The sequence below is a fragment of the Oryzias latipes genome, chromosome 6 (genome assembly GCF_002234675.1).
Source record: "Oryzias latipes chromosome 6, ASM223467v1".
Classification (NCBI taxonomy): domain Eukaryota; kingdom Metazoa; phylum Chordata; class Actinopteri; order Beloniformes; family Adrianichthyidae; genus Oryzias; species Oryzias latipes.
The window spans coordinates 23,478,955-23,505,059 of NC_019864.2; the positions used below are offsets into that span (position 1 = coordinate 23,478,955).

At 39.3% G+C, this 26,105-nt stretch overlaps 1 protein-coding gene across 1 annotated transcript in view; it reads right to left on the reverse strand.

The window, feature by feature from the left end:
* LOC101161803 (spondin-1) overlaps positions 1–26,105 on the reverse strand; it is a 112,471-nt gene continuing 86,366 nt past the window's right edge. The window contains exons 9-16 of the mRNA XM_023955942.1: positions 25,153–25,293; positions 23,613–23,688; positions 15,164–15,346; positions 8,009–8,179; positions 5,898–6,065; positions 5,668–5,823; positions 2,260–2,448; positions 1–1,935 (exon numbers count right to left, since the gene is read on the reverse strand). Coding sequence (XP_023811710.1) covers positions 1,784–1,935; positions 2,260–2,448; positions 5,668–5,823; positions 5,898–6,065; positions 8,009–8,179; positions 15,164–15,346; positions 23,613–23,688; positions 25,153–25,293 — 1,236 coding nt within the window. The 3' untranslated portion in view covers positions 1–1,783. The remainder of the gene's footprint in view (positions 1,936–2,259; positions 2,449–5,667; positions 5,824–5,897; positions 6,066–8,008; positions 8,180–15,163; positions 15,347–23,612; positions 23,689–25,152; positions 25,294–26,105) is intronic.

The window sequence follows — 26,105 nt, forward strand, 5'->3', positions numbered from 1 at the left end:
ACAAGTTTCACAATTAGATTTTTATTGTAAAGGTGGCTTCTTACAAAATAGTTACACAGTACAGAAGAGAAAAGGGAGAAAAAAAAACAGTCAAATCTGAGATTTCACCAACAGAAAACCAATAGGGGAGTTTTAACAAGCATTTGTGACATTGTGAGCAAATCAGAACACAATTGTCATAAAAAACAACCAGAAAAAGAAGGTAAAAAAATAATTGGTAAAGCAAAACCTGTTGATAGACCAAATACTTTTAAATCACACATTCTACACGCTTTAGTGCAGCAAAGCAGATCCGCATGACTTCCTACCAAAGCAGACATTAACTACAGGTAATGAAGCCTAAAAAAGCATAAAAAAGCCCAAATTGCACATGCTAAAACAGGAGTTCAACGCCATATTAGCTAAGACGACAGAAAAACAGCAGTAAGGACTGACCTCAACAGTATAAAAACATTGAAGCGTGCCTGTTTTGTCTCAAAATTGTTTTTTTATGTATTAGTGTCGTTCATATGCATGGTTAGATAGTAGGTTTACATCCAGGAGTCAAAGGAGGTTTCCTGTGTCAAAAAAGGGCTGTTTTGGATGAAGAAACAGAAAAGAAAAAGAAAAACTCTTTCCTTAAAGAAGCATTCCTTGCGTTTTGCGTTGCTTGTTTGTTGTGTGGCTAAAAAGACATTATCTTCAGCTACTGAGAGCAAAATTTTGATTATTTCTTCCTTTTGCAGCTGTTGGTTTATGATAATGAAACAAACTTGTGTTCTTGATGTTTGGCAGCAACAAAAACTGTTAAAAAAGCAATAAAGTCACAGTTCCTGCATTCATTCCACAGAAACTCTTTAAATATGTCTTTAAATGATTGTGCCTGTGTGTAAAATTGTATTTGATAGTTTTTCTTGGGAAAAAAAAAGCTCAGTTTAGAACTATTTTTTTATGTAGCAGTTTCATGCTTGTTGGACAAAGTTTAAACATATAAGGAGGGAAGGAAGCCATGTTGTCAAGTGGGCCGTGAGTAACATTTTGCAAGTAATGTGAAAGTTTTCATAATTTTTGATGGCTTTTACCTCTAAATGTTTTAATGTCTTGACATGGGGGATGTTTGTCAGGTTGCTATGGCAACCTCTATGCAAGGGACACTCATGTGTGTATATACGGTATATATTTATCTATCTATATATATAGATAGATATATATGTACATACATACTGTATATATACATACCGGTATATATAAAAAAAAACGTTTTTTAATAGATGGATTCTTTTACTTAGCCTGAAGTGCGTCCCTAATTTGAAGGTCATTTTCTTTTGTTTAATTAAAAAGGATATAATGTTACAGAGCGACTGCTTACGGTCTAAAATGTTAACCAAGGTTAAATGCTCAACTGAAAAAATGGTGTAATCATGTTTTTATTATTAATAATTAAAAGCAACATGTTTATGGTAAGTTCTACAAAAAAACAAACAAAAAAAAAACGACCTGCTGAGAAAACAAACAATATAAATCGACTCAAAAAACTAAAAAAGTGGTTAGTTATTCAGATGTTTGGAGGACACTGGTGCTCTTCTCCATTACCTCCACTGTGGTCTACAACAAAAGTCAATCCTGTGTTACAACATGTCTACAATGGCTTCACTAAACAGCCTGTCAGCTTCTACTTGTTTATCCTTCGCTTTCCGTTTCTCGTTAGATCTTTGTCTTCTCTACATACATATAAGGAACTTTTTTTTTCTTATGCCCTGCATAAATCCCCCATTTTCTCCTCTTTGCAGCTCAGTAGTACCCCCTAACAGGGATGAACGTTACAGGCATGGATCTCTCTCTGATCTTTGCAGCTGCCCTTCGCCCTTTTCCGGGCCACCATTAAGCGCTCTTGTATTCCTCCTCCGCATGGTTTGGTGCAGGTGGTCCAGCTGCTCCATGGCTGCATCCTGCAACCTGGAGGAGGAAACAAAGACCATCAGTAGAAACTACTTACTAAAAGGAAAACAGTCTATTTGTTGAAAAGTCCACTTAGTTTTTATCTGCGTAAAAAACTCAATAGCATCTAATGGAAATTTCAAAGGATTTAAGTTTTCTCCTTTTTAGTACAATATTTGTTTTTAATTGGTTGAATGCTTTAAAGCAGTCATGTAATTTTGGAGCTGGTGTGGTTTGATGCATATTTAACATGGCGAGTCAGGGTTTTTTGGAGATGCCTTTCTTTGCTGTTTATGCTAAGATGGTGTTGTCCATGCGTTTGCAGGTGTCTCGCTGACACACCTCTGGTTTCCTTTCGCTTTCCGGGGCATTTCCTGAGCTTGCACTTCTTTCTCTGGATGGTCTCGGGACAAGCTCTCCCCCCAAACTGCGGCTCCAGCTTGACCATACGGGTGCGAATGGTGTGTCCTTTCCCACAGGACTTGTTGCACTCGGACCACTCAGACCACTCTGAGACCATGCAGTCAATAGCTTCAAACAGAAAAAAAAACACATGATCAATTAAAGAACAAAGAAGAAGACATTTTTGGCACCTTGTAAATTGATGACACTTCCAAGTTGTTCTTGTATTCTGATGCATAATTTACAGTTACATATGGAACATGTGTTTAACAATAAAAGGTCATCTTCTTCCATTAACAGCAATTTTCAATGAGTGCTCATGGCAGCAATTTACTATCTGCAAGTCAGTCTGACATAGCAAGCATGCCTCCTGGTGTTCAATGTGGAGAACTGCATTCCATTTCAGTAAAAACCTCACAGCAATATAAAGTCAGGAGTTTATTTTAGTTATTTAATCAGGACCAGCCTGCTGTTTGTGATTTTTACTTGGCTTAAGCTTTTCCCACTGTTAATAATCTGAATCGTAGCTTAAAAAAGGTCCAACAAGATACAAGAAAGCTTCATACTGTGGATTACAGCCTGAAGACAAGTGATAAATTCAAAACCACAGGAAAATCCCCAGAAGTTACTAAAAAATACACAGTATCAAATTAAAAGTGAAAGCGCACAGATTTGTGTATTTTTTTTAGAATTGGCTCTAAAATGCCACCAAATATATATTAATATTATCAATAACATACTGTCCCAAGACTGTGCAGACATTAACTAAATGTGTGCATGTATACATAAGGCAAAGTAGTGTTAATGTATTTCCATTTAGGCTATATTAAAATAAATATTTGTGGTTAAAAAATGTTTAAAAAAATAGCAACAAAGAAAATGTAAAAAAAAAGGTAGATGAACATTGGGAAGATTTTTCCTGCTTGAGCTGAGTCAAAATTCCTGTTATTACTGTTATTATTGTAATAGTAATAATAAGTAAAATAATAAGTGGTGCTTGGACATCACTGCCAGCAACCAGCAGATGCCAATTTTAACGGCACCATAGACATTTAGGGCCCCTTGGTGGTGAGGGTGATTGGACATCACTGTGAGTAATCAGGAGATGTCCCCTCAGTGCCCTACCCGCCAATTTTAACTGCACCCCCTTGGTACACACACCATTTACCCCTCAAAATATACACTCCAATACAAACACACATACATGCACACACACACTCACACCATGCATTTTGCAAGGAAGGTGGGACCTCTGACCATCTGTCCCCTACCCCATCCCTGGTAGGGGGTACTGTGCCCTCAGCAACGGCGGCCGTGTTCCCTGGGTACTGACTCCCTGGGCCCAATGGCCCTCTCTCCATGCAGGGAGAGGGATCCCTGAGCCGGGAATCACATCACATCTGAGCCAGGGGGTGTCTGTGTCCCTGTGGTGTGGGCCTTGCCAAATTTCCAACTGTGGGCGAGCCTGGTCGGGCCATGTTTACAACACTTCTTGTGGACCCCCTTTCCCTGGGTATCCTCCTCCTGGGCGGGGACGGCTGGCCCCTTCCTTGCTCCGTCTTAGACCAACGGTGGGCAGGGTAGGTGGCTGCCTGGAGCGCGGGGCAGATCTCCCTTGGGGGGTCCTGGCCCGTACCTGGGGTTGGGGCGGGGGGGAACTCCTGGGTGGTGACAAGGTGCTCGTCTAGGGCTGTGGGCGCTCTTCTGGGGCGGGGCCCGGCGTTGGCCCCCCTGGCACGGTGGGGGGCTGCTCTCCTGGTTGGGCTAGAGCTGCACTCTCTGTCTGCCATGCTTGCCTGCTCTCTGGCTCTGGGGGCCCCGTGGCAGTCCTGCCACCTGGGTGGTGGATGTGATCACCCGGAGGGCGCTTGTTCTCTATCTGCTGCCGGGTGGCGTAGGGGGGTTCTGGCTGCTGCTGGTGCTGCGGTGGGGGTCTTGGTGTGGGGATGGCTGGGCACTCTCCCTCCTTCTTTTCACTTTCCACCATCCATTTTAGAAGAACACAAACACTCACTTGAGCACAGGTGTCAGCTCACCTTTGCAATAATATTTTGCGTGATTGAATGAAATATTTCACACTAGTTGGTTTGAAGGCATAAGTATGCGTGTCTAAACAGTATTTGTGTCATGTACATGTTGACATAAGAACATTTTTGGAGCCAACAGGTCTGTTTATAACATTTGAGTGTGTGTGTGGACAGGTCCCGCCCTTATAGACTTATAGACTGTATTACATCTGAACCTCACCATCCAGAAACTTGTTGCTTTATGCTGCTTCATGGTTTTACCACCCCCCCCCCCTTTCTATAATCACCCTTCTATCCCCCCCTCTCTAACATCCCTCTCTCTTCTTCCCTCCTTTCCTTTTCCGTCCGGTCCAATACCAAATATTTTCAAATACGATTAAAATGAATAAAGTTTGGCCTCGATAACAAAAGGGGTTTATTCAGACATACCTCTGATTTGTAAGAAGATTCAGAACCCCTGTTGTTAAAATAAAATGTCAAACACAAGAGGCCTTCAGCTCTCATCTGTTTGCCCAGCTGTTGGACAGGACAAGTAAAAAAAAAAAAAAATCCTGTTATTTGCTTTAATCAGACCTTATTTTTTTTTTTGTAATTATGAGACCTCACAAAGATGCACAAAGCTCTCCAAAACTGCAACAAACCACATGCATTGGTGAAAAACGCATCACAGGTAAGTTAACCAGTTTAAAATCACTTAAACTTGAGTGATATTCATTCATTCATTTTCTATTCTGTTTTTTCCCTTTCGGGGTCACGGGGCTGCTGGAGCCTATCCCGGCTACTTATGGGCGAAGGCAGGGGGACACCCTGGGCAGGTCGCCAGTCTGTCGCTGGATAAAATGTCCACAATCACACATCCATTCACTCTCACACTCACACCTATGGACAATTTAGAGTTGCCAATTAACCTATGAAGCATGTTTTTGGACGGTGGGAGGAAGCCGGAGACCCCGGAGAGAACCCACGCATGCACAGGGAGAACATGCAAACTCCACACAGAAAGGTCCCCCATTGATGTTCTGTTTCAGGTCCCCCAGCCGTGAATTGAACCGGGGGCCTTCTTGCTGTGAAGCAAGAGCGCTAACCACTGCGCCACCGTGCAGCAACTTGAGCGATAATCAGACAAGAAAAGACATTTAAACACACAAATAAAGCTTTTTCTCCTATAAAAAAAGGTTTATTAATTATTTTTGGAGTCACTCTAAAAATCTTGGTTTGAAATAAATTTTTGTAAAAAAAAATGTTTTAATTGTTTTATCATTAGGCGGATGGAAAAATAGACAAATGAATTAAAATGCTGATCTCTGAAAGCTTCACTCACAGCACTCGGGCAGCCTGCACTCCTTCTGCTCTGTCTCCTCCCTACAGTCGGCCTGATTCGTCTTCCTCATCCTCTGTCGGGTCCGGATGCCGCGGCCACACGTGGCGCTGCACTTGCTCCACTCCGACCAGGGCGTAGGCACGCAGGTGTCTGCATCTGCGATCACACAGTCTTTAGCACAGGAGCGACCACACAACGGAGGAAAGCTACGGCAGCAGCTTCTAACTCACGGCACTCTGGCACCATGCATTTGTCCACCTCTGCGATCTCTGCTTTGCACATGGAGCCGTCTGAGGGGGGCATCTTCACCATGCGCTCACGTCTTCTCATACCGAGGCCACAGGTGACGCTGCAGGGGTCCCACTCCCCCCACTCTGTCACCACGCAGCTGCTGGGCACTGAGAGGCAGAGCATTTATGAAGTTTTCAAAACTGTTCCCTTACTCTACACTAGCATTAAATTATCAACAAAAAAAAAAAAAAAAATAAACACTTAAAATCAACAGGTTTGTTTTCTGTCAAGATGCCTGGAAGTAACTGCTGAGAGGGTTAATTAACCAAACACGTAAAAACAGTAATAAAGACTTTATCTCTTAATGCTTCGTTAGACTCATCCTGTGATGAGGACAGAGCTTACAGGGGTGTGGCATTTTATTTAATGCTGCTTTTACTGGGCACTCACCAAAAACTGCAAACAGCAACTTATGGAACACCAATGTCAGGCCTTTAGGAAATTTAATTTAGCAAGTAGCATCTTCCTCTGTATTAAAGTCTAACCAATTGACATATTTAGCCGCCAAAAAACAGCTTAAAAGCCTAAAAATTGAAAATGCAAAACTAATTTAGAATTGAGGAATATTTATTTTATTTTAGGGTGTATTCAGACTGGAAAAATCCATTGGTGCAGACCCAGTTCACTTATTTGGTGAACTCATTTGGTCCTGATCAAGTCCTGAACCTTGCGTTTGGTCTTTAGTCAGACTGCCATCAAATAGACCTTCCTGTTCCGGACTGAAGCTTGTAAAGAAAACCATGTGATGAAGGATCTCTTCATTCATTGGTCAGGAATTACGAGGGCGGGGCAAAGCAACTAGACGGAGAAATTATGGAAGTCCTGCGTTTTTAGTTCATTCAAACTTGATATTTCAATTCACAAATTTTGAACGTCTGATTGAACGTCAGACTTTTTCCTTGCTTTTTTGGTCAAGTGGAGGCATGCTGCAGCATGTTACTGGCAAGAAGACGGCTAAAAAAAATACACTAATAAGTGTTTATGAATTCAATTCAATTAAATTTTATTTGTATAGCCCAAAATCACAACAACAGTCGTCTCGATGGGCTTCGAAGTAAAACATGAAATCAAAAGGATCACGAATACAAAGAGTTCAATAGAAAAATACTAAAATGAACTAACAAACTGACTAAGCTATACTGGCATCCCTGCCCTTAGACCCCCCTTCCCCTTTATGACATACAGATTGTTGGAAATTCAGTGAGGAGCAATGTGTATCAAGTTAAAAGTTGTTTTAATGAGCATCCAATCACATTTCAGTAAGTTGCTGTGTCTCATGGTTGTGCTGTTACGGAATTTTTTTGAGAGAATTCTGTTAAGGAACTACAAGGTAGCTTTTAGGATGACGTCACAGCAGCTCCTGTCGGGCGTAGGTGCGTAACTAGAGACAAAAGCAGGTAAGAAGCATTTTCAGCTGGGTTAAACTAACAAGAAAACACTTGGACCCTTATTCCTCTTTGACAACATGACAATTGTTGCTTTATATTTGTCTGAGGCTCATCTGTAGCTACATTCATACTCTGTTTATGTCGGCTACGGTGGCTGTTCTGGTTCAGTTGTTCCACTCCAGGAATGTATTTTATTCAGACTGAGGAATCTCTAAGTGAACCGAAGCTCAGTCCGATTGGTAACGAAACAAGACCACCTCCCAAGATGGGTCAGAGAGCGGTTCCTGGTCTCAGATCAGGGTCAGATTTGGTGCTTTCAATGTGTCCAGTCTGAATACACCCTATATCTCTTCTATTTACATGAATAAAGGATTTCTGTAATTTCTCTCTGTCTAACCCTTACAGATATTTTTCCTTTTGTTAGAGTTTTCACATTCCCTGCTTAAACACCTAAACAGTCTTATATTTACCTAAAACACAGAATGCAGCACTTTTAAAAGTTAAGAATATTATGAATATATTATATTATTATGACATTCACGTAACAGAAAAGTTATTATAAAACTGGCTCTATAAATAGGTCTGTTTACATTATCAAATGGTCTTTTGTTGAGCTTAAGTGTTAGTGTTACAGATTCTAACCAATCCAAAGACAGACTCACAGCACTCATCGTTCACGACACACTTCTCAGTTTCCTCGGTGTGCAGCTGACAGAGCGAGCCGTCCTCAGGATACTGTTTGACATATCGCTCTCTTGACCTCATTCCCATCCCGCAGGACACACTGCAGGCCGACCAGCTGATCCACTCCGACATCATGCATGTCGATGGCTCTGCGCACAAAAAATAAACAAGTTTAATAAGTCTATTGACATTTCCCTGCTTATTTTTTCCATTCCTCTCTGCTATGTAGGACAGCCGTCTGGAGCTCCGTGTTCCCAGAGGGCGTCATTAAGCACCAAAACAATATATTATTTGTCAAGTTTCCTTCCTTAAAAGTGCATCATGTGCAAAGGTGCAAACAAAAGAGAATCATAAGTGTTAAAGGTCACAACGAAATCCAGAGCACCTCCAAACAAAAATTGTTATTGCTGACTCCATTCAGTTCTAGGAATTCTCCATTCAGTACAAGGAATTCTTTGACTTGATGGAAAAGAGCTGATTTTATAAGAAAAAAACATCCAAAACATTGAAATTGTGTTAATGAAAAACAAAACTAAAAAAGATCTGCAGTTGAAAAAATTAATTTTATGACCCTGTTATAAATAAACCAACTTCTTCGTGGGTCTCCTTGGTTTCATAACCTTTGTAAGGTTTCTGTGTGCTTCTGCAAACAAAACAGGTTATAATCACATGTTTAATCACTACATCCACCTATTTCCAATTCCACAACACAATATACAGACAAAAAGAAGGCTTTCCAAAGGGCGACCCACTATCAGCCACAATGTGCAGTTTCTTCATGGAGGACCTGGAAAAGAAAACGATATCATCTGCACCGGAGCACTGCCGTCCAACCCTATGGAAACGCTACCTCGATGACATTCTGGAAAAGATCAAATCTGGACACACACAGGAGATCACAGACCACCTGAACACCATGGACGATACGGGACAAATCAAATTCACACATGAAGAGGAAAAAGACAACTCCATCAACTTCCTGGATATAAACATCACGCACGCCGAAAACCGGCACATAAAAATAAAAGTATACAGGAAACCAACTCACACAGACCAATACTTATTATGGACATCGAAACACCCTGCCACTCACAAAATATCCATAGTAAGAACCTTATTTGATCGTGCAGAACTGGTAACGGACGGGGAGGACAAAACGGAGGATAAGAAACACATACAAAATGCACTAACCAGGTGTCAGTATCCTCAATGGGCCATAAACAAGGGACAAAAACAGGTGGAGCAGAGGAAACACAAGGAAGAAGAGAAGAAGAAACTGACAAAGAAATCAGAAAACAAAGGAATGGTTACTTTGCCGTACATCAGAGGAATAACAGAACGCATGTAAAAACATCACATCAGCACCCCAGTTAAACCGTACAAAAAACTCAGGCAACTACTGGTTCACCCAAAAGACAAGATCGAGCAAAACAGGAAATGCAATCTAATTTATGAAATACCATGTCACACCTGCAATAAAACATACATCGGAGAAACAGGACGCACCTTCATAACAAGAAAAACAGAACATCAAAAAGAATGTGAAAAGTAAACAAGTAAAATACTAACAAGAGCAAGACGACAACAGGCAGTTCAAGAAAATATGAAATCCGCCATAACGGACCGCTGCAAACAAGAAAACCACATCCTGGACTGGGTAAAGGCCAAAGTCCTCCGCACTGAAGACAACAGACACCGCAGATGGATCCTGGAGGCGGTGGAGATAAGAAAGCGAGCCCACACTTCCATGAATGGGATGAGGGGGCCTTCCTGCTCTCTCATACCTGGAGCAACATCCACCAGCAAAAAACGGACATCAAGGGGCGGAGTCACCTGTCAAAGTCTGACAGGTGACTCCGCCTCAGTCACAATCATCTGTTTTTAAAGACGTCACACACCACCACCTGCTGATGACTCTGATGAAGGCGGAAGGTATTCCGCCGAAACATGTAAGGTACGTTTGACAAAAACAAACCATGTCTGATAAAAAAAAATAATTGAAGAACTCAACATTTATAACGGTCCATTTAATTAGCATCAAAAAATGTTTTTAGCCAGGGAAGAGCTCTCTTGCTTTTTCCTCAATTCAGATTTTTCTCCAATAGGTTTTGTGTTCTTGCAGTAAAGCATGAGTATATTTATTCCTATATTTATTCCTGTACATCCTCAGAGAGTTTGGTCCATATTGACATGATAGCATCACGCGGCTGCTGCAGATTTGTTGGCTGCACATCCATAATGTCATTCTCCCATTCCATCACATCCCAAAGGTGTTCTGTTGGGTTGAGATCTGGTAACTGTGGGGGCCATTTGAGTCCATTGAAGTCTGTTGTGTTCAAGAAACAAGTCTGAGATGATTCCAGCTTTAGGACATGGTGCATTGTCTTGCTAGAAGGAGAAGATGGGTACACTGTGGTCAGAAAGGGATGGACATGGTCAGCAGCAATACTCAGGTAGGTTGTGGCATTGTAACCACACTAAACTAGTACTAAGGGGCCCAAAGTGTGCCATGCTTTCATGTTGTTGACGCCAAATTCTGACCCTACCATGGGAATGTCATTGGAGAAATGGAGACTCATCAGACCAGACAACGTTTTTCCAAACTTCTATTGTCCAATTTTGTTGAGTCTGTGTGAATTGTAGCCTCAGGTTCCTGTTCTTAGCTGACAGAAGTGGATCCTGGTGAAATTTTCTCCTGATGTAGCCCATCTGCCTCAAAGTTGGATGTGTTGTGCGTTCAGATAAGCTCTTCTGCAGACCTCGGTTGTAACAGTGGTTGTTTGAGTTCTTGTTGCCTTTCTATCAGCTGGAACTCCTTATAGACCTCAAGGCATCCACAAGGCGTTTCTGCCCACAGAACTGCCCCTTACTGGATACGTTCTCTTTTTCTGAGTATTCTCTGTAAACCCTAGAGATGGTTGTGGGTGAAAATCCCAGTAGATCAGCAGTTTCTAAAAATACTCATTCCAGCATGTCTGGCACCAGCAACCATGCTACGTTCCAAGTCATGAAAATCACCTTTCTTCTCCATTGCAATGCTCAGTTTGAACTGCAGCAGATCCTCTTGACCATGTCTACATGCCTAACTGCATTGAGTTGCTGCCATGGAAGATAAAGCAGCTAACTGTTGGTTAATTTGTTTGAAAAGGGCAGCATATTTATTAAAATTGGGAAACTTGTTTTAGATTTTGTTGCACACATTGTTTAAAAATTAAACAAAAAGCAAGAATTTTCAATATTTTTAATCGTAACTCACCAATAGAAACTTACCAAATGACAGAATGCTTCACACATTTAAAGCTCCACTCTTGCTTTTTAATGTGTTCTTGTGGCATTTTTCTCATGATGGAGGACATTTATAAAAAAATTAAAAAAAACTTGAAATTGCATTTCTGAGTATTTCTTTATTCAAATCGTTACAAATCAGAGGTAGACGAAAAAATGTTGTTGGAAAAAGAGCATCTTTGTGACGTAGAAAATACTGCTGCTGCTCTGCAGAAACTATGTCCTACAATAACAAAACAGGTTTTTTGATTTTGAAAAGAAAAAGGCCAAATCATCAATACAAGACCACTAGGAACGCTTTTACAACCGTTCAAAAGATGATTGAAATGGATCTTTAACCCTTGTGCAATCCTAGGCACTGTAACATTGGGTGTTGGGTCATCTAGACCCCACAAGACGGCAGTAAGAAACTGCTCAAATTCCTTTTTTAATGAGGTGCCCGAGGGAGCATCACATCCTTGGCTCGGACCCAGGAGAGACAGAGTCAATATGTATGACCTCGTCTTGTGTCAGCTGAAAAGTGAACTGCGGCTTCTCCAGCTTAACAAGGCTCCACTCCATTTCATCACCATTAGTCAGCCTGCTGCTTCAAGATCTCCCATTTCTTCTCCGATAGAGACGCTGCACAAGCCTAACTGCCCATCAGTGCTGTCTTCTCAAACATATTTGGCGAGCAGCATCCTGGCGTCAACAGAGGGTGATGATTGAGAACAGATTCTTTAAAAAAAAAAATCCCCATTTTAGTTTTCAGTCGACAAAAACTACCAGAAACTTAAAACCTTTGTTTTTTTGGTCTCCCAACACTTACGTTCTAACTCGGCAGGAACATTTCGCAGGCTGTGGCCCATTAGAGCAGAGCTAAGTGAATCATTAATAAAAGATACAGGTATGTGCGCTGCAGATGAGCCCTCCTGAGAGACAAAGACTTTCCCAAGAATATTAATCGGCTGCATCAGGTCCCAGAATGAACCCTGCAATTATCAATCTCCCATCGCTCGCTAACGGAGCGCTAAATGAAAACAAAGGAGAAGGGCTTGAGAACAAAGAGCTATCTGTGTTGCTGTCTGATAATCGATAAGAGGAGCAGCGGAGGATGAAGGTTCCCTGAAAAAGCTTTACTCCTCTGATGAGGGGCAGGCATCTCAGCAGCCAGAAAAGAAGAGAGACAAAGACCAGTGCTGCCTCCCAGCAGTTCTTCCAAATATCACTGGAAAATCCTGCAAACTCCTTCATGATTATGTTTGCTACTTATAGCAAAATAACAAATTGAAAACCAAGTTTAAATTAGAAAGAAAATTGGTTTTGAGAGGGAAAAACGCCTTATTCAATTCAATATTTCTGCTGATCCACAAGCAATATATGTTATTTTTGCCTAAACACAACAACTAGAGAGATTCTTTTCAATGAATCTCGATCTAAGCATCCCGGATCCAGCCAGCTGCTCTGCTAATCCGCAAAGACTTTCATGTTTTCTGTGAAGTCATTAGGGCAGCAATCAACAATATTTACTCTGTGTAGTTGGTGATTGTGTCAAATATTTACCGGAGCTTATCAGCTTTTGTGGGCTTTGATGTTTTTCAGAGATCATGGCTACAAACCCCACAGGTTTCACATGTTAATCTTCTCTCATTTCAAACCGCCCCCACTTTTGATGCCACACACAGCTTTGTCAATCCAAAGTTTCCTTAAGGTGTTCACCTCAAAGATGATTATAAATGAAGCACCCAAAGTTGGGGTATTGTCACAGTGGGATATACCCCAGAATTAAATCTTCTTATTAGTTTAAGGCTTCACTCCTCAGCTTTATTGTTTGGATCCTTTCCGGTAACTTCTGGGAGGATTAGAATGAAAGAGGAAACTCTGAATCTGATTATTTCAGTGAACAGCCAAATGCCAGAAAGCAAACATCATCAAAGTTGAACTCATTTGCAATCAATAAAAGCTCCTCTGAGCAAAAACCAAACTAACAATCTCAGTTGAAAGTTTTGTAGGAATAATTACCAGCATTTGAAATATTTTCTAATGGTAGGTCAATGTGCACTAATACAAATGGTTTGAAGTAGCAATAGTGATACATAGTTTTTGTCTTTCTGTAAAATCTCCTTGGAAGAGGGAAGACTTGTTGAAAAAGATTCAATTCAAAAGTGTTATTTTTTTTCATAAAGTTCTAGCTTAATAATAAAATTAATGAAATTTAAATTGGTTTTTCCACATTCATCTAAAAATTGTGTTTTGATTTTTGTGACACAATCAACATTTTTTTGATCTAGGCAGCTGCAAAGTTCACCCATCTTAATCAGATATGTTCCCAAATATCCCGAACATTTCCCTAAATGTGAAAACTAAGAAGTGAAAAAAAGGTCACTTCAGTAATTAACACATTTTTACATACTTTGATCTATGTGGAACTTTTTTTAAAGTGAATCTTTTTTTAGCTCCACATATTTCAAAATGATCACAACTATAAGAAAAACTTTTGCCTTTTGGACAACATCAACATTCATTTTGATTCTCTCTCTCAAAGAAAAGTATTTTCTGCCTTGACTTTGCTTGTTTTAACAGAATACATGTATATTTTGTTTTTTTGTCGACCAGTTTATTGGTCCAGCTGAGGTTGAAGGTACCAGGAAAATACGGTGGACGAGAACCTCCATTGCAGCAAAAATAAAGACAGCAACTTCAAACAAAAAAAGTAACTGCAAACAAAAAATGCAACTGTACAAACTCAAAAAGTCACTGCAAATATAAAAGATATGCTGTGAATAATAGCCGCCATCACAGCAAAAAAAAAAAAAAGAAAAATAACTGCAACCAAAAAGCGATCACATAAAAAAAGGTTGGGCAAAAACAAATATAGCAATGCAAACAAAAGAAAGCCACAATGCAAGTGAATCTACAACTTTTTTCTTTGGTTTGCATCGCTTTTTTTGTTTGCAGTTTTTTTTGTTTCGTTTTTGGTTGTTTTTTTTTAATGTGATGGCGGTTCTTGGCCACCGTAGGAAAGGGCCAAGATGAAAACCAAACAGGAAGTTCATCCATGTATTTTAGGAGGACATGTTGTGAGTGAAAGGATGCAGATGATTCTCCGTGGACCCTTAAAGGGTGCAGCTGAAAGATGAAGAAGATGAGTAAAAGTATTACTCTAATAGTATGCAGGCATGTTATATTTTAAAATGTATGTGAATTCTATTCTTACAACCAAATATGAACTGAAATTGAGCATTCTCAGGTCTGCACATGTGCACATTATTCCAAATAAGTAAAATGTAGGAGATAAATTAATTTATCTTGGAAAAATCAACCACTTGCTTTTAAGAAACATCTATATTTGGCAGAACTTTCTGGCTTTTGAAAATCTTTTAAAAGCATTTATTAAATCCGTCTTTGTTCTGTACTTAAGGACCATTGTCAGAAGCTATATGCAAACAGTTGAACATATGGTGGCTGTTTCCTTAGAATAAAACTCTTCAGAGGTTGACTCCATCGTCTTTAGTTTGTTTTCTCACAAGTCAATTAGCTCCAAAAAAAGGGAATAAAGACCTTTAAAATCCATAAAACACCATTACAGCATCATTTTGCACTCAGATAGTCTCTTATGAGTAATTTAGAGGTTTGATGAGTACATGTCCAGGTTTCTTTACATTTTAATGTTCGTCGGTGAGATAAAGCCTTCCGTTTGGGTCCATTCAGATGCACTTAAAGTGCTGTTCCTTTCAGTTTAATGAGCCAAACAAGGAATTATCTGCCTTTATATTCTGTCTGTGTTAGCAGAGGTCCTTCTACACAGCCAACTAAATGTTAATTATTGACAGCAAACCTCCCCTCTGCCAGAGTGATGGTGCGCTCACCCTCCATGCTGCATCCTGGGGCCATGCACGGCTGGAAATCCTGCGTGTGAGGACAGGGCACGCTCAGGTCAAGCTGTGCCTTCAGCATCCTCTGCCTCATCCTGCGGCCTTTGTCGCACGTGGCGCTGCTGCACGCCGACCAGGGAGACCAGGCCGAGTAGATGCACGTCTCGGGAGTGTCGTCTGAAAGGGAAAGATGGTGAAAAGGAGACATCTTAGTTCATTTTGTTAAGGCCGAAAGAAAAAAAAGCAAGGGACAGAAAAAGTTAGAGTCAAAGAGAAAAAAAAAACCTGGGTGAGCTTGACTCTTTAAGATAACATATAGTGACAAAGAAGGAGGGAGGGGAAGGTAAGAGGAGAGGTGGACTGATGTGTAAGTGAAACCTCTGAAGTGGACCGCCGGGAAAACACTAAATGGAAATCTGCCTCTGGTGTCATCTCTCACATAGAGGAGAAAGAAAGTAAAGACATGTAGTGGAAGAAAGGGATAAAAAAGGAAGCAGGGAAGAAGCTCATGACCGACTCTGGAAGACATTTATTAAGCAGCAGGAGATCCTTGTTAGGAATTCTGCTACGTGCGCAGAATCCTGCTCTTCAGTCGAAACATAAAACCTTTTGAGGCAAAGCATAAAAAGAGGAACCGCTTCTCCTGTCCAGCTGAGATCTGACTAAAGAAAATCCACAGATGACAATTTTAACATAGATTCTGAATCTGCAGATTTTAATTAAATATTTATCTGCAATTAAAACTTTTTTTTTTTACTTGACACAAACAACTGCGTGTTGCTGAGTAGATAAGAGACAGCGACAGACAACCGTGAGCCCTTCAAGTCTCAGCAGAAATGTTGATTTTGGTTTGTTCCATTTTTACTTCTGAAAAACGGAAGTTCTGATTAATTCATTTATTATATTTTTCTTTTTATTCACTCATTTATTTTTATTTATTCATTATGTTATTTTTTAATTTGTTTTTATTTTATCTATTCACTCACTTATTTTGTTTATTTATTTCAACTTCTGATTTTCAGATTTGAAAATAATCAGACTTATTATGGTTTTGACAGCTATGAAGACAAACATCTCACATGCATTTCTACAGAAACACAACGATCTGAGCCACAAAGTGCAAATTGTATTTGATGGTACAGAACTACATGCACACTGCTCTGCAGCAGCAGGGGTGTCAAATTTTTGCACAGCAGAAAGGTTGCAGGGATTTGCCAGGTGTTTAATCTGACTATCTGCACACCATTTTGATTCTTAGCTGAAACCTCTTGTGCCTTTAATGAGCAACAAGTGGGCCCTTAAGCATAATGAGGCACTCATACTTTTTTTTATCTTTGAAGCATCCATGTTACCAAGTCATGATTAGGTGCATCCATGTTGACAATTTTCCCTGATCTCTACGTGAAAATAACATTCAACTATTCATTCAAACAAAGTATTTGATATAAACAAAACAACTATGTGATCATTTTTTTCTCTTGTTATTACATTTAAAATCAAGTTTGTTATCATTTGGAAAAGATAAATCAAATTTTCATGAGGTTTGTAAGTCAAGTCAAGTCAAGTCAACTTTATTTATAAAGCGCTTTTAAAACAGCAGAAGCTGACCAAAGTGCTTAACAATGCAGAATAAAACAAAACAACAAACTAAAACAGAATAAAATCAATAAGAAATCGATACATTAAATAAAAATACATAAAACCAATAAAACCAATAAAAATAAATTTATAAAACCAATAAAAACATCAACTCATACTGAGTTAAAAGCCAGGGAGAAAAGGTGAGTTTTTAACTTGGATTTAAAATCATTCAGTGAACGGGCCTGCCTAACCTGCATAGGGAGTGCATTCCACAAGCTGGAGCCAGCAACAGCAACTGCTCTATCCCCTCTGAGTTTCCGCCGTGTCCTTGGCACATCTAGGAGCAGCTGGTCAGCTGATCTAAGTGAGCGGGAAGGGAAATGCAGGTGTAGCAGCTCAGAGAGGTAGGGCGGAGCCAGACCATTTAAAGACTTAAAAACAAATAAAAGAATTTTAAAACGAACTCTAAAATGGACAGGCAGCCAGTGGAGAGAAGCCAGAACTGGTGTAATATGCTCTCTCTTCCACGTTCCAGTTAACAAGCGTGCAGCAGCGTTCTGCACCAGCTGGAGACGGGACAAGGATGAGTGAGGGGTACCAAAGTAAAGGGAGTTACAGTAATCCAGCCGAGTTGTAACAAAGGCGTGGATTACTGTCTCAAAGTGCTTTCTTGATAAAAATGATTTGACTTTGGCAAGCTGCCTTAACTGAAAGAAGCTGGATCTCACCACTGAACTGATCTGCCTGTCCAAATTAAAACCAGTGTCCATCTTCACTCCTAAATTTGTGACTGTGGATTTCACCGATTGAGTGAGAGAGCCCAGAGCTATTGGGTGTGACTCACTGTTGCCACTGGGACCAAAGACAATCACCTCTGTCTTTTCCTCATTGAGGTGGAGAAAATTCAGAGCCATCCAGATTTTCAATTCCTCCAAGCACTTAATTAAAGGGCTGATGGAGTGGGCATCCTTCTTTGTTATTGGGACGTATATCTGGGTATCATCCGCATAGCAATGAAAAGCACAGTTATGCTTTCTAAGAATGGAACCCAGGGGGAGTAAGTAAAGGGAGAAAAGCAGAGGCCCAAGGACTGAACCCTGCGGGACCCCATACAGTAGAGGAGCAGAGGAAGATTGAACATTATTGAGGTTTACACAAAATGTTCTATCTTCTAGATATGACCTGAACCACTGCAGAGCAGTGCCACGGATGCCTACAAGTTGCTGTAACCGGGAGATCAAGATGTTGTGATCCAGTGTGTCGAAGGCAGCCGTAAGATCCAGTAGTACCAGAACCACATGGTCCCCAGCATCTGTAGCTAAGAGGATGTCGTTAAACACCCTAAGCAGAGCTGACTCGGTGCTGTGAAGAGATTTGAAGCCAGACTGGAAAACCTCAAGGTTGCCATTTTCATCTAAAAAATCCTTCAATTGAACATACACATTTTTTTCCAGAATCTTTGAGAGGAAAGGAATTTTAGAAATGTGTCTAAAATTGGACAGCACAGAGGGATCCAGGTTAGGCTTCTTTATCAATGGCTGTACTGTAGCATGTTTACAGTTTCTAGGAAACACACCAGAGGAAAGGCTGCCGTTTACAACAGCAAGAACTGCAGGTCCCAGAGTAGTGATAACCTCTTTAAATAATCGGGGTGGAATCGCATCAGAGGGGGAACCTGAGGGCTTCAGGTGTTTCACAGTCTCATATAAAACAGACAGAGTCACTGGTTCAAACTGGTCAAAGGTTACAGGGCAGGACACAACAACAGAGGGGTCAAATCCAGGTGGTGATATGAGGGCCCTGACATTATTCACCTTGTCCACAAAAAACCTAAGGAAGGTTTCACATGTCTCCAGCGTAGGTTGGACATAGACAGACTTGGGGGCGTTGAGAGCTGCATCTATGGTGCTAAACAGGACACGGGGCTTGTGTCGGTTTAACAGGATAACATTTGACAGATGCTCCCTTTTTGCCTCTTTTACAGTAGCCTGATAATGACACCAGCTGGCCTTCAACATCTGTAGTGACACCTGTAGCTTGTCCTTTTTAAACTTCCGTTCAGCTTTTCTGCACTCACGTCTAGCAGCACGAGTTACGTTGTTCAACCACGGCTCAGTTTTAACTTTTGGCTGCCTGGATTTAAGTGGAACCACTGCATCCAGTACTGTCAGGCAGGTGGAGTGTAACCAGGAGCTGAGCTCATCTGTACTAGAACATGTGGACTGAGGGATGACACTGGTTTGATTAAAAGAAGAAGAGAAAAGAGCTGCAGTGGAAGGTTTGATGATACGGACCCACCGAGCCGGAGCTGGAGGCCTACAGGGGCTACAGGGCAGAGTGATGTCAAATAAAACAGGCATATGATCTGAAAACACTGCATCGCATATCACCAGGTTAGAAACAGAGAGTCCATATGTTAGCACCAGATCAAGTGTGTGTCCACGTTCCTGCGTGGGTTCAGACACATGCTGAACAAGATTAAAAGAGTCAATAAGACTTAAAAAGTCCTTAGACATTGTATGGTCTGGACAGCACACATGTATATTAAAATCTCCAACAATAAGAACTCGGTCATATTTAAGCAGGATTTCAGCCAGCAGCCCAGAGAATTCATTTAAGAAGTCCTTGTTGTATTTTGGTGGACGATAAACCACTGCACACAGCACCGGTGGAGAGCAGCCCAGTTCAAAAAGTTCAAGTTCAAAGCTGGACAAAGAGACCAGCAGAGACGGAGGGAGACATTTATATGCAGATTTATAAATGGTGGCGATTGTAATGCATCTTTTTGCATATGTGGTAGTGAAAATTTCAGGGACCATAACAATACTATTACATATCAAACCTTTGCAACATGATTAAGATATGACTTAAGAACTGTGTCATTTTTAATTTAACTCTAGTAAGTACAGTGACTTGCAATTCAGTACAAAATTGGCCATGCTTAAACTACTTACAACAAAAAATATGGGTAACACTTTATATTAAGATTCCTTAACAAGCTTTGTTAACACATTAACAAGCATTATAAATGAATGTATAGGGTGTTAGTAAGACATTTATTAGTACAATAAGTCTAATAAGGTTTATTAAATTACTTAGTTAACACATTTACAAGCATTATTATTAGGATGTTTTCAAGATGCTAATGATGCATTTACTGATATTATAGGTGCTTAACAAATGTGTCAGTGTTAATAAGCTTAATAAGATTTATTAACAACCTTTGTTAACAAATTAAGAACTATTATTATTGTTTGGGGTTCTAGTAAGATATTTATTAGCATTATAGACGCCTGACACAAGCCGAAGTGTTCATAAGTTTAATAAGTTTTATTAACTAACTTAACAAATTATTTGGCTTTATTAATGTGTCAGATGCTAGTAAGATACTTATTAGCATTATAGATGTCTTGCAAATACCTGAAAGTGTTAATAAGATATATTAACATCTAAGGTCAGACCATTGTCTTCTAAATCCATATTACTAAACTGCTTATAATCTTTACAAATGTATTAATTAACTTTGTTAAAAGTTTATTAATTGTTTTGCAGCACCTCATCTAAAGTGTGGACGTTTTTTAGCACAAACAACCACAAAGCATAAGATTGTAAAAAGAACTTTATGACATTAAAACAGACTAAACATACACAAATCGTTCTGTAAAAGATATATAATAATTTAATTCAGACAAATAATTTTTTTTTAAAAACATATATACTGGTGTTGGATGACTAGCATCATAGCTATAAGGATAAAGTATTAGCATCTCCTGAGTGAAACATTCATTGCAAATCCCATCACCAGGAGACAATTCTCTGCATTCAATGCCAACTGCATTAAACCACTGTTGCCTTGCTACAAAGTCCACAAGAAAGTTGCACAAGCCAGTAATTTTTGAAGAACGACGACAATAAACCTACAGGAGCCATGCTAAAGCTGACAGATTCATTAGCCAATGGTGACATTGGTTAACCTGCCCATCTTTGATTCATAGATGGGCAGGTTAGCGTGTTAGCTTTAGCATGGCTCCTGTAGGTTTATTGTCGTCGTTCTTCAAAAATTACTGGCTTGTGCAACTTTCTTGTGGACTTTGTAGCAAGGCAACAGTGGTTTAATGCAGTTGGCATTGAATGCAGAGAATTGTCTCCTGGTGATGGGATTTGCAATGAATGTTTCACTCAGGAGATGCTAATACTTTATCCTTATAGCTATGATGCTAGTCATCCAACACCAGTATATATGTTTTTAAAAAAAAATTATTTGTCTGAATTAAATTATTATATATCTTTTACAGAACGATTTGTGTATGTTTAGTCTGTTTTAATGTCATAAAGTTCTTTTTACAATCTTATGCTTTGTGGTTGTTTGTGCTAAAAAACGTCCACACTTTAGATGAGGTGCTGCAAAACAATTAATAAACTTTTAACAAAGTTAATTAATACATTTGTAAAGATTATAAGCAGTTTAGTAATATGGATTTAGAAGACAATGGTCTGACCTTAGATGTTAATATATCTTATTAACACTTTCAGGTATTTGCAAGACATCTATAATGCTAATAAGTATCTTACTAGCATCTGACACATTAATAAAGCCAAATAATTTGTTAAGTTAGTTAATAAAACTTATTAAACTTATGAACACTTCGGCTTGTGTCAGGCGTCTATAATGCTAATAAATATCTTACTAGAACCCCAAACAATAATAATAGTTCTTAATTTGTTAACAAAGGTTGTTAATAAATCTTATTAAGCTTATTAACACTGACACATTTGTTAAGCACCTATAATATCAGTAAATGCATCATTAGCATCTTGAAAACATCCTAATAATAATGCTTGTAAATGTGTTAACTAAGTAATTTAATAAACCTTATTAGACTTATTGTACTAATAAACGTCTTACTAACACCCTATACATTCATTTATAATGCTTGTTAATGTGTTAACAGAGCTTGTTAAGGAATCTTAATATAAAGTGTTACCAAAATATGTTCCTAATACCTGTTTTCTGTGCCTAAAATAACTATTTGCAGCCATCTTATCAATATTTGTAAAATAGTTTCCGTACATTTATCCATAAATATTTAGGAAACTTGCCGTGCTCTGCCTGCTACTGCACAGACATGCATCACAATAAGAAAAACTGATAAAAAAAGAAAAAGAAAAGAAAAATTGATAAATATTTAAATATTCACCTGATGGCTGAAGCTCTGAGCAATCCGTGCACTGCGTGATGCACATGCGGGTTATTTCATGTGCAAAAACAGAAATGGCTTTTTTTCGTCTGTTGCAGTGATCTACACAACTTTTACTGGGATGACTGTAAGGCAAACTTCACAAAGTTTCAACGATCAAGGCTTGGTTGAAGTTAGAACAGCAAGAAAGCAGGGCAGGTCACCAACTCCTGGCCCCTTCTCCTCACCACCACCAAGATTTGTTCATGTTTAACTGGGTGCAGATGTTTGTTTCAACCAAATCTGTTAAGGAGGAATATCGCTGTTGATGTGCTGCCCTGCAAATTATTTGATATTGCAAAGATTAAAAAACTTGTTTTAACTTCTCTTTGCTCTAAACCTTTCCAAGCTTTTCTCAAAATCAGCAAAGTTGAAATGTTTTTGTCTCATTAATGGACAAAAAGAAAGGAAATTCTCATTAAAATGACCCAAAATTAGTAATCTCCAAGATGTTCATTTAAGACTCAAATACCTCAAATTGCTTGATATAAGAAATGTATGTAAGACCTCTAAAGACATTATTTTGGAAAACAAAATTTAGATTAATTTCTGAAAATAAGTGCTAGTTTTAGATTTTATGTGGATTTATTAAAGTGGGCCAACTTGTACTAAGACTGTTTTTTTTTATTTTGTTCATGTTTTGCTCTAAAATGAGACATTTCTACTTATTACATTATTTTTTTGTAATCAAAATGAACCACATAGGTACATAAAATATAGTAAGCAATTCTACGAAAAAGCTTTGTAAGCTTATTTTTCTCCTTATGCATGCTTGTGTGGAGCTACTAGCATCTAGATTTTAATATCTTATTTTAAGATTTCTTGTAAAGTAATACATTTCTATATGACAGATAATTTTACTATTTTCTTCTTAAGATTAGTGTTCTCTTCCTATTTCTAGGCCACCTATTCATGCAGGGTGTGTGCAAGGACCAAAAACTGAAATATACTGTGAAAAAATGTGCTAATCTCTTTTGCATCAACAAAAAAATAAATTACCGTATTATAAAGACTATCACAATGTCAAGTGGGGCAAATTTGGGCAGAACAGATTTTTAGATAAGCAAAGACACATGGTGTTCGTTTTTTTCAGTAGTGATTGTGGCCTTGAGTTCTTGTTTACATCTGGCACAGTGTGTTTGTATGTTTGAAATCAAGTTCTAAGCTACAAAAAAAGAAAAAAAAAACATGTAGGTTAAATGTAGGTTTTGTGAGGATTCTTTTTCATTTTTATTATTTTCCATTGACAGTGTGTAATAGCTTAAATTTAGAACTATTCCTAAATTAGGGAATACAGGGTTTAAATGGGAAAAAAGCAGACATTTTGATGTTCAGTGAACTTATAGCAATAATTTATAGCATCATAGTTTCCCAAGAAGAAAATGATTGGGTTCTACTAGACAGGATGAACAATGATGTCACTGAAGGCCTGGATGCAAATGTTCAGCCCATCACTGAATTTCTTAGTGCATTAACTACAATTAGTTGCATCTAAAAATATTCTCCAAATACAACAAACTAAAAAAGCAAAAACCGAATATTTTCAAATAAAGATTGAATTTAAATAATCCTAACTCAGTTCTCAAAGTGAAGTGTTTGTGTTTGCATGTATACTTTTACTGTACCTTCCTCCTTCTCCTCCTGTCCAATATCAGCAACAATGTCATCTATGTTGTCTGGGACCACATTACACTGTTCTCCCTAAGGACAGAAAGAAAGTGGGGTCACATGCATGAAAGATGTTGAAAAACCTCATCCCAAAGCAATTTTAAAATCTTGAACCACATCAGGAAACAATAGCTTCTTGTGTGCCTCCATCAAAGCATTCCCTTTCAATTTATATATTCCATTCCTCTCCAATTTTCGGAGGATTCATGTTTCTAATAAAGGTTATTTGTCATTTGTACATTTAAAATTAAATAATTGCTAACATAAAAGCATATTTGGTCATTTCAAGGTTTAATTATGGCCCGCAGCAGCAGTCAGTGACTGCAAGGACCATATTGTTTTCGCAGTTGGAACAACTTTGCCGCCTTTCAGTGACCCCCGCCGCATGCTCAAAAAGTCACAAAAATGTGCACACACCTGGGATGAATTGCAAATGAATTTTCCACAAAGTCAACGTCACCCCCCCAAAGACGATGACATCACGGTCAGCGATCCCGTCAAAAAAATTAATGGGCCGAAACTCGCGTACGGGGCCGAACATAATGTACTTCGAAATACAGTTGCGAAACCAAAACACACATGTTGGGGATATCCCAAAGAAGTTTTGAAATCATTATGGGACGGCCACACGACCTACAGCTTGGTGGCCATTTTGTGGCGAACTCTGAGAATTGGCGATTTTTGTGTTTTCCCACGATATGGGAAAACAACACTTTTGTTTGAGCGATTTTCACTCTATTGCACACACTTGCTGCCAGCTCCAGTCTACAAACACCACAGAAGTGTCGTTGACCTTTGACCTTGGTAAAAAGCCGCCAACCTGCATTTTTTAAAAAAAAGCCCCTTTAGCGCCACATACAAACGTAAACTCGTCCTAGGGATTTTTTGCCATTGTTTCGTAACTTCTCAGGCCTCCATAGCAAGGTGATGTGGACAAAATGTTGGAATTAGAAGTTGTATATTTTGAACGGCGTGCGCATGGCGAATTTGCAACCGTTGCCATCTTAGCTAGCTCGCATATTCCGTCAATCTGTTTGTCATCCAAACAACCAAAACATCAAATGGTCGCTATGGAGATAAAATCAACATAAAAGCCACCATTTTGAAGAAAGTGTTTTTCAACTTAAAAAACATAGGTTTCCCCAATGGAGCAATGTGTTTTTCACAGTCAGTTGATGATGCTAATCGCTATGCTAGAACTTTTATTCACATTAGCATAGCTAACATAGTTAGCGTAATTAGCGTTTTGAGCAACGATTTTTTTCTTAGACAGTTAATGATGCTGATCGCAATGCTAGCACTTTTAGCCACATTAGCATAGCTAGCATAGTAAGCATTATTAGCCAATGCAGCTTTGACTAGCCTTGATCAAAGGTGGGCGGTAAGGGCGGTGAGGGCGGGGTGGTGCGTAGAGTCGGGCTTGGATGGCGGGTCGCGTCTGCGGGCCATACAATGCCGCTTGTGGCTTTAATTTCTTTTGGTATCTAAGATATTTACCTTTCTGGCAATACGTTCCACCACTACCCGGGCCAAGGGTGATATTGGGCCCCCTTGAGGATCGTAGAAAGGACTCTGAGGGTGGTCAAAGCTGGTCAAGGGTCTGATTTTGTCTTGAGGAATGGTGGGCTTGTTTGGGGACTGAAAGAGATCAAACACGGATATCCCAAAATTATTTCATGCCACCCATTCAGTTTCAAAACTCACATTATTCACATGCAACGTCACATGGATGCTGGAACTTACTCAGCTACTGAAAGGCTAAGGCATGGTACACACTAAACAGTTTAGATGTTTGGTAAAATGCTGGACTGCTATGGACTGTCAGTCACACCAAAGTGACAATTTAGAGTCACCAGTTGACCTATGAAACATGTTTTTGGACTGATGGAGGAAGCCAGAGTGCCCAGAGAAAACCCACAAATGCATGGGCAGAGCATGCATTCAAGTTAGGTGAGAGGGCTAAACGCTACACCTAGCCCAGCCAATTATTTCATACCAAAAGTTGTAAAATGTGAAACCATACAAGCAACAAAAATAAGATTTATCATATTCATTATTTTACCAGTATTTATTATCATTGCGACCCAACATATTCTTTTTGTAATGTTTGAAAGAAATAAGACGTTTAAGAAATAATTATTCTAAAACTAACTTTAAAGGCCTACACCATGCAAAATAATTTATTGAAACTTTTGAGTGTATAATAATGTTCATTCCTCACAAAAACAAACCCCAAAGTGGTATTTTGATCTGTTCAAGCATTTCTGAGTATTCCTCTAAAAACCTGGGCTCTGAGCATCAGCCCCTCCCAATCTACGAAAACAAGCGGGTTTTCACAAGTTGACGTAGACCAGTGAGAACAGCCCCTTCCAGGAAGAGTCAGCGCTGCCAGCTCTAACACACACCCACACTTTCTCCGTGGAGCTAGCGGTGTTCGGCAATAACTCTTT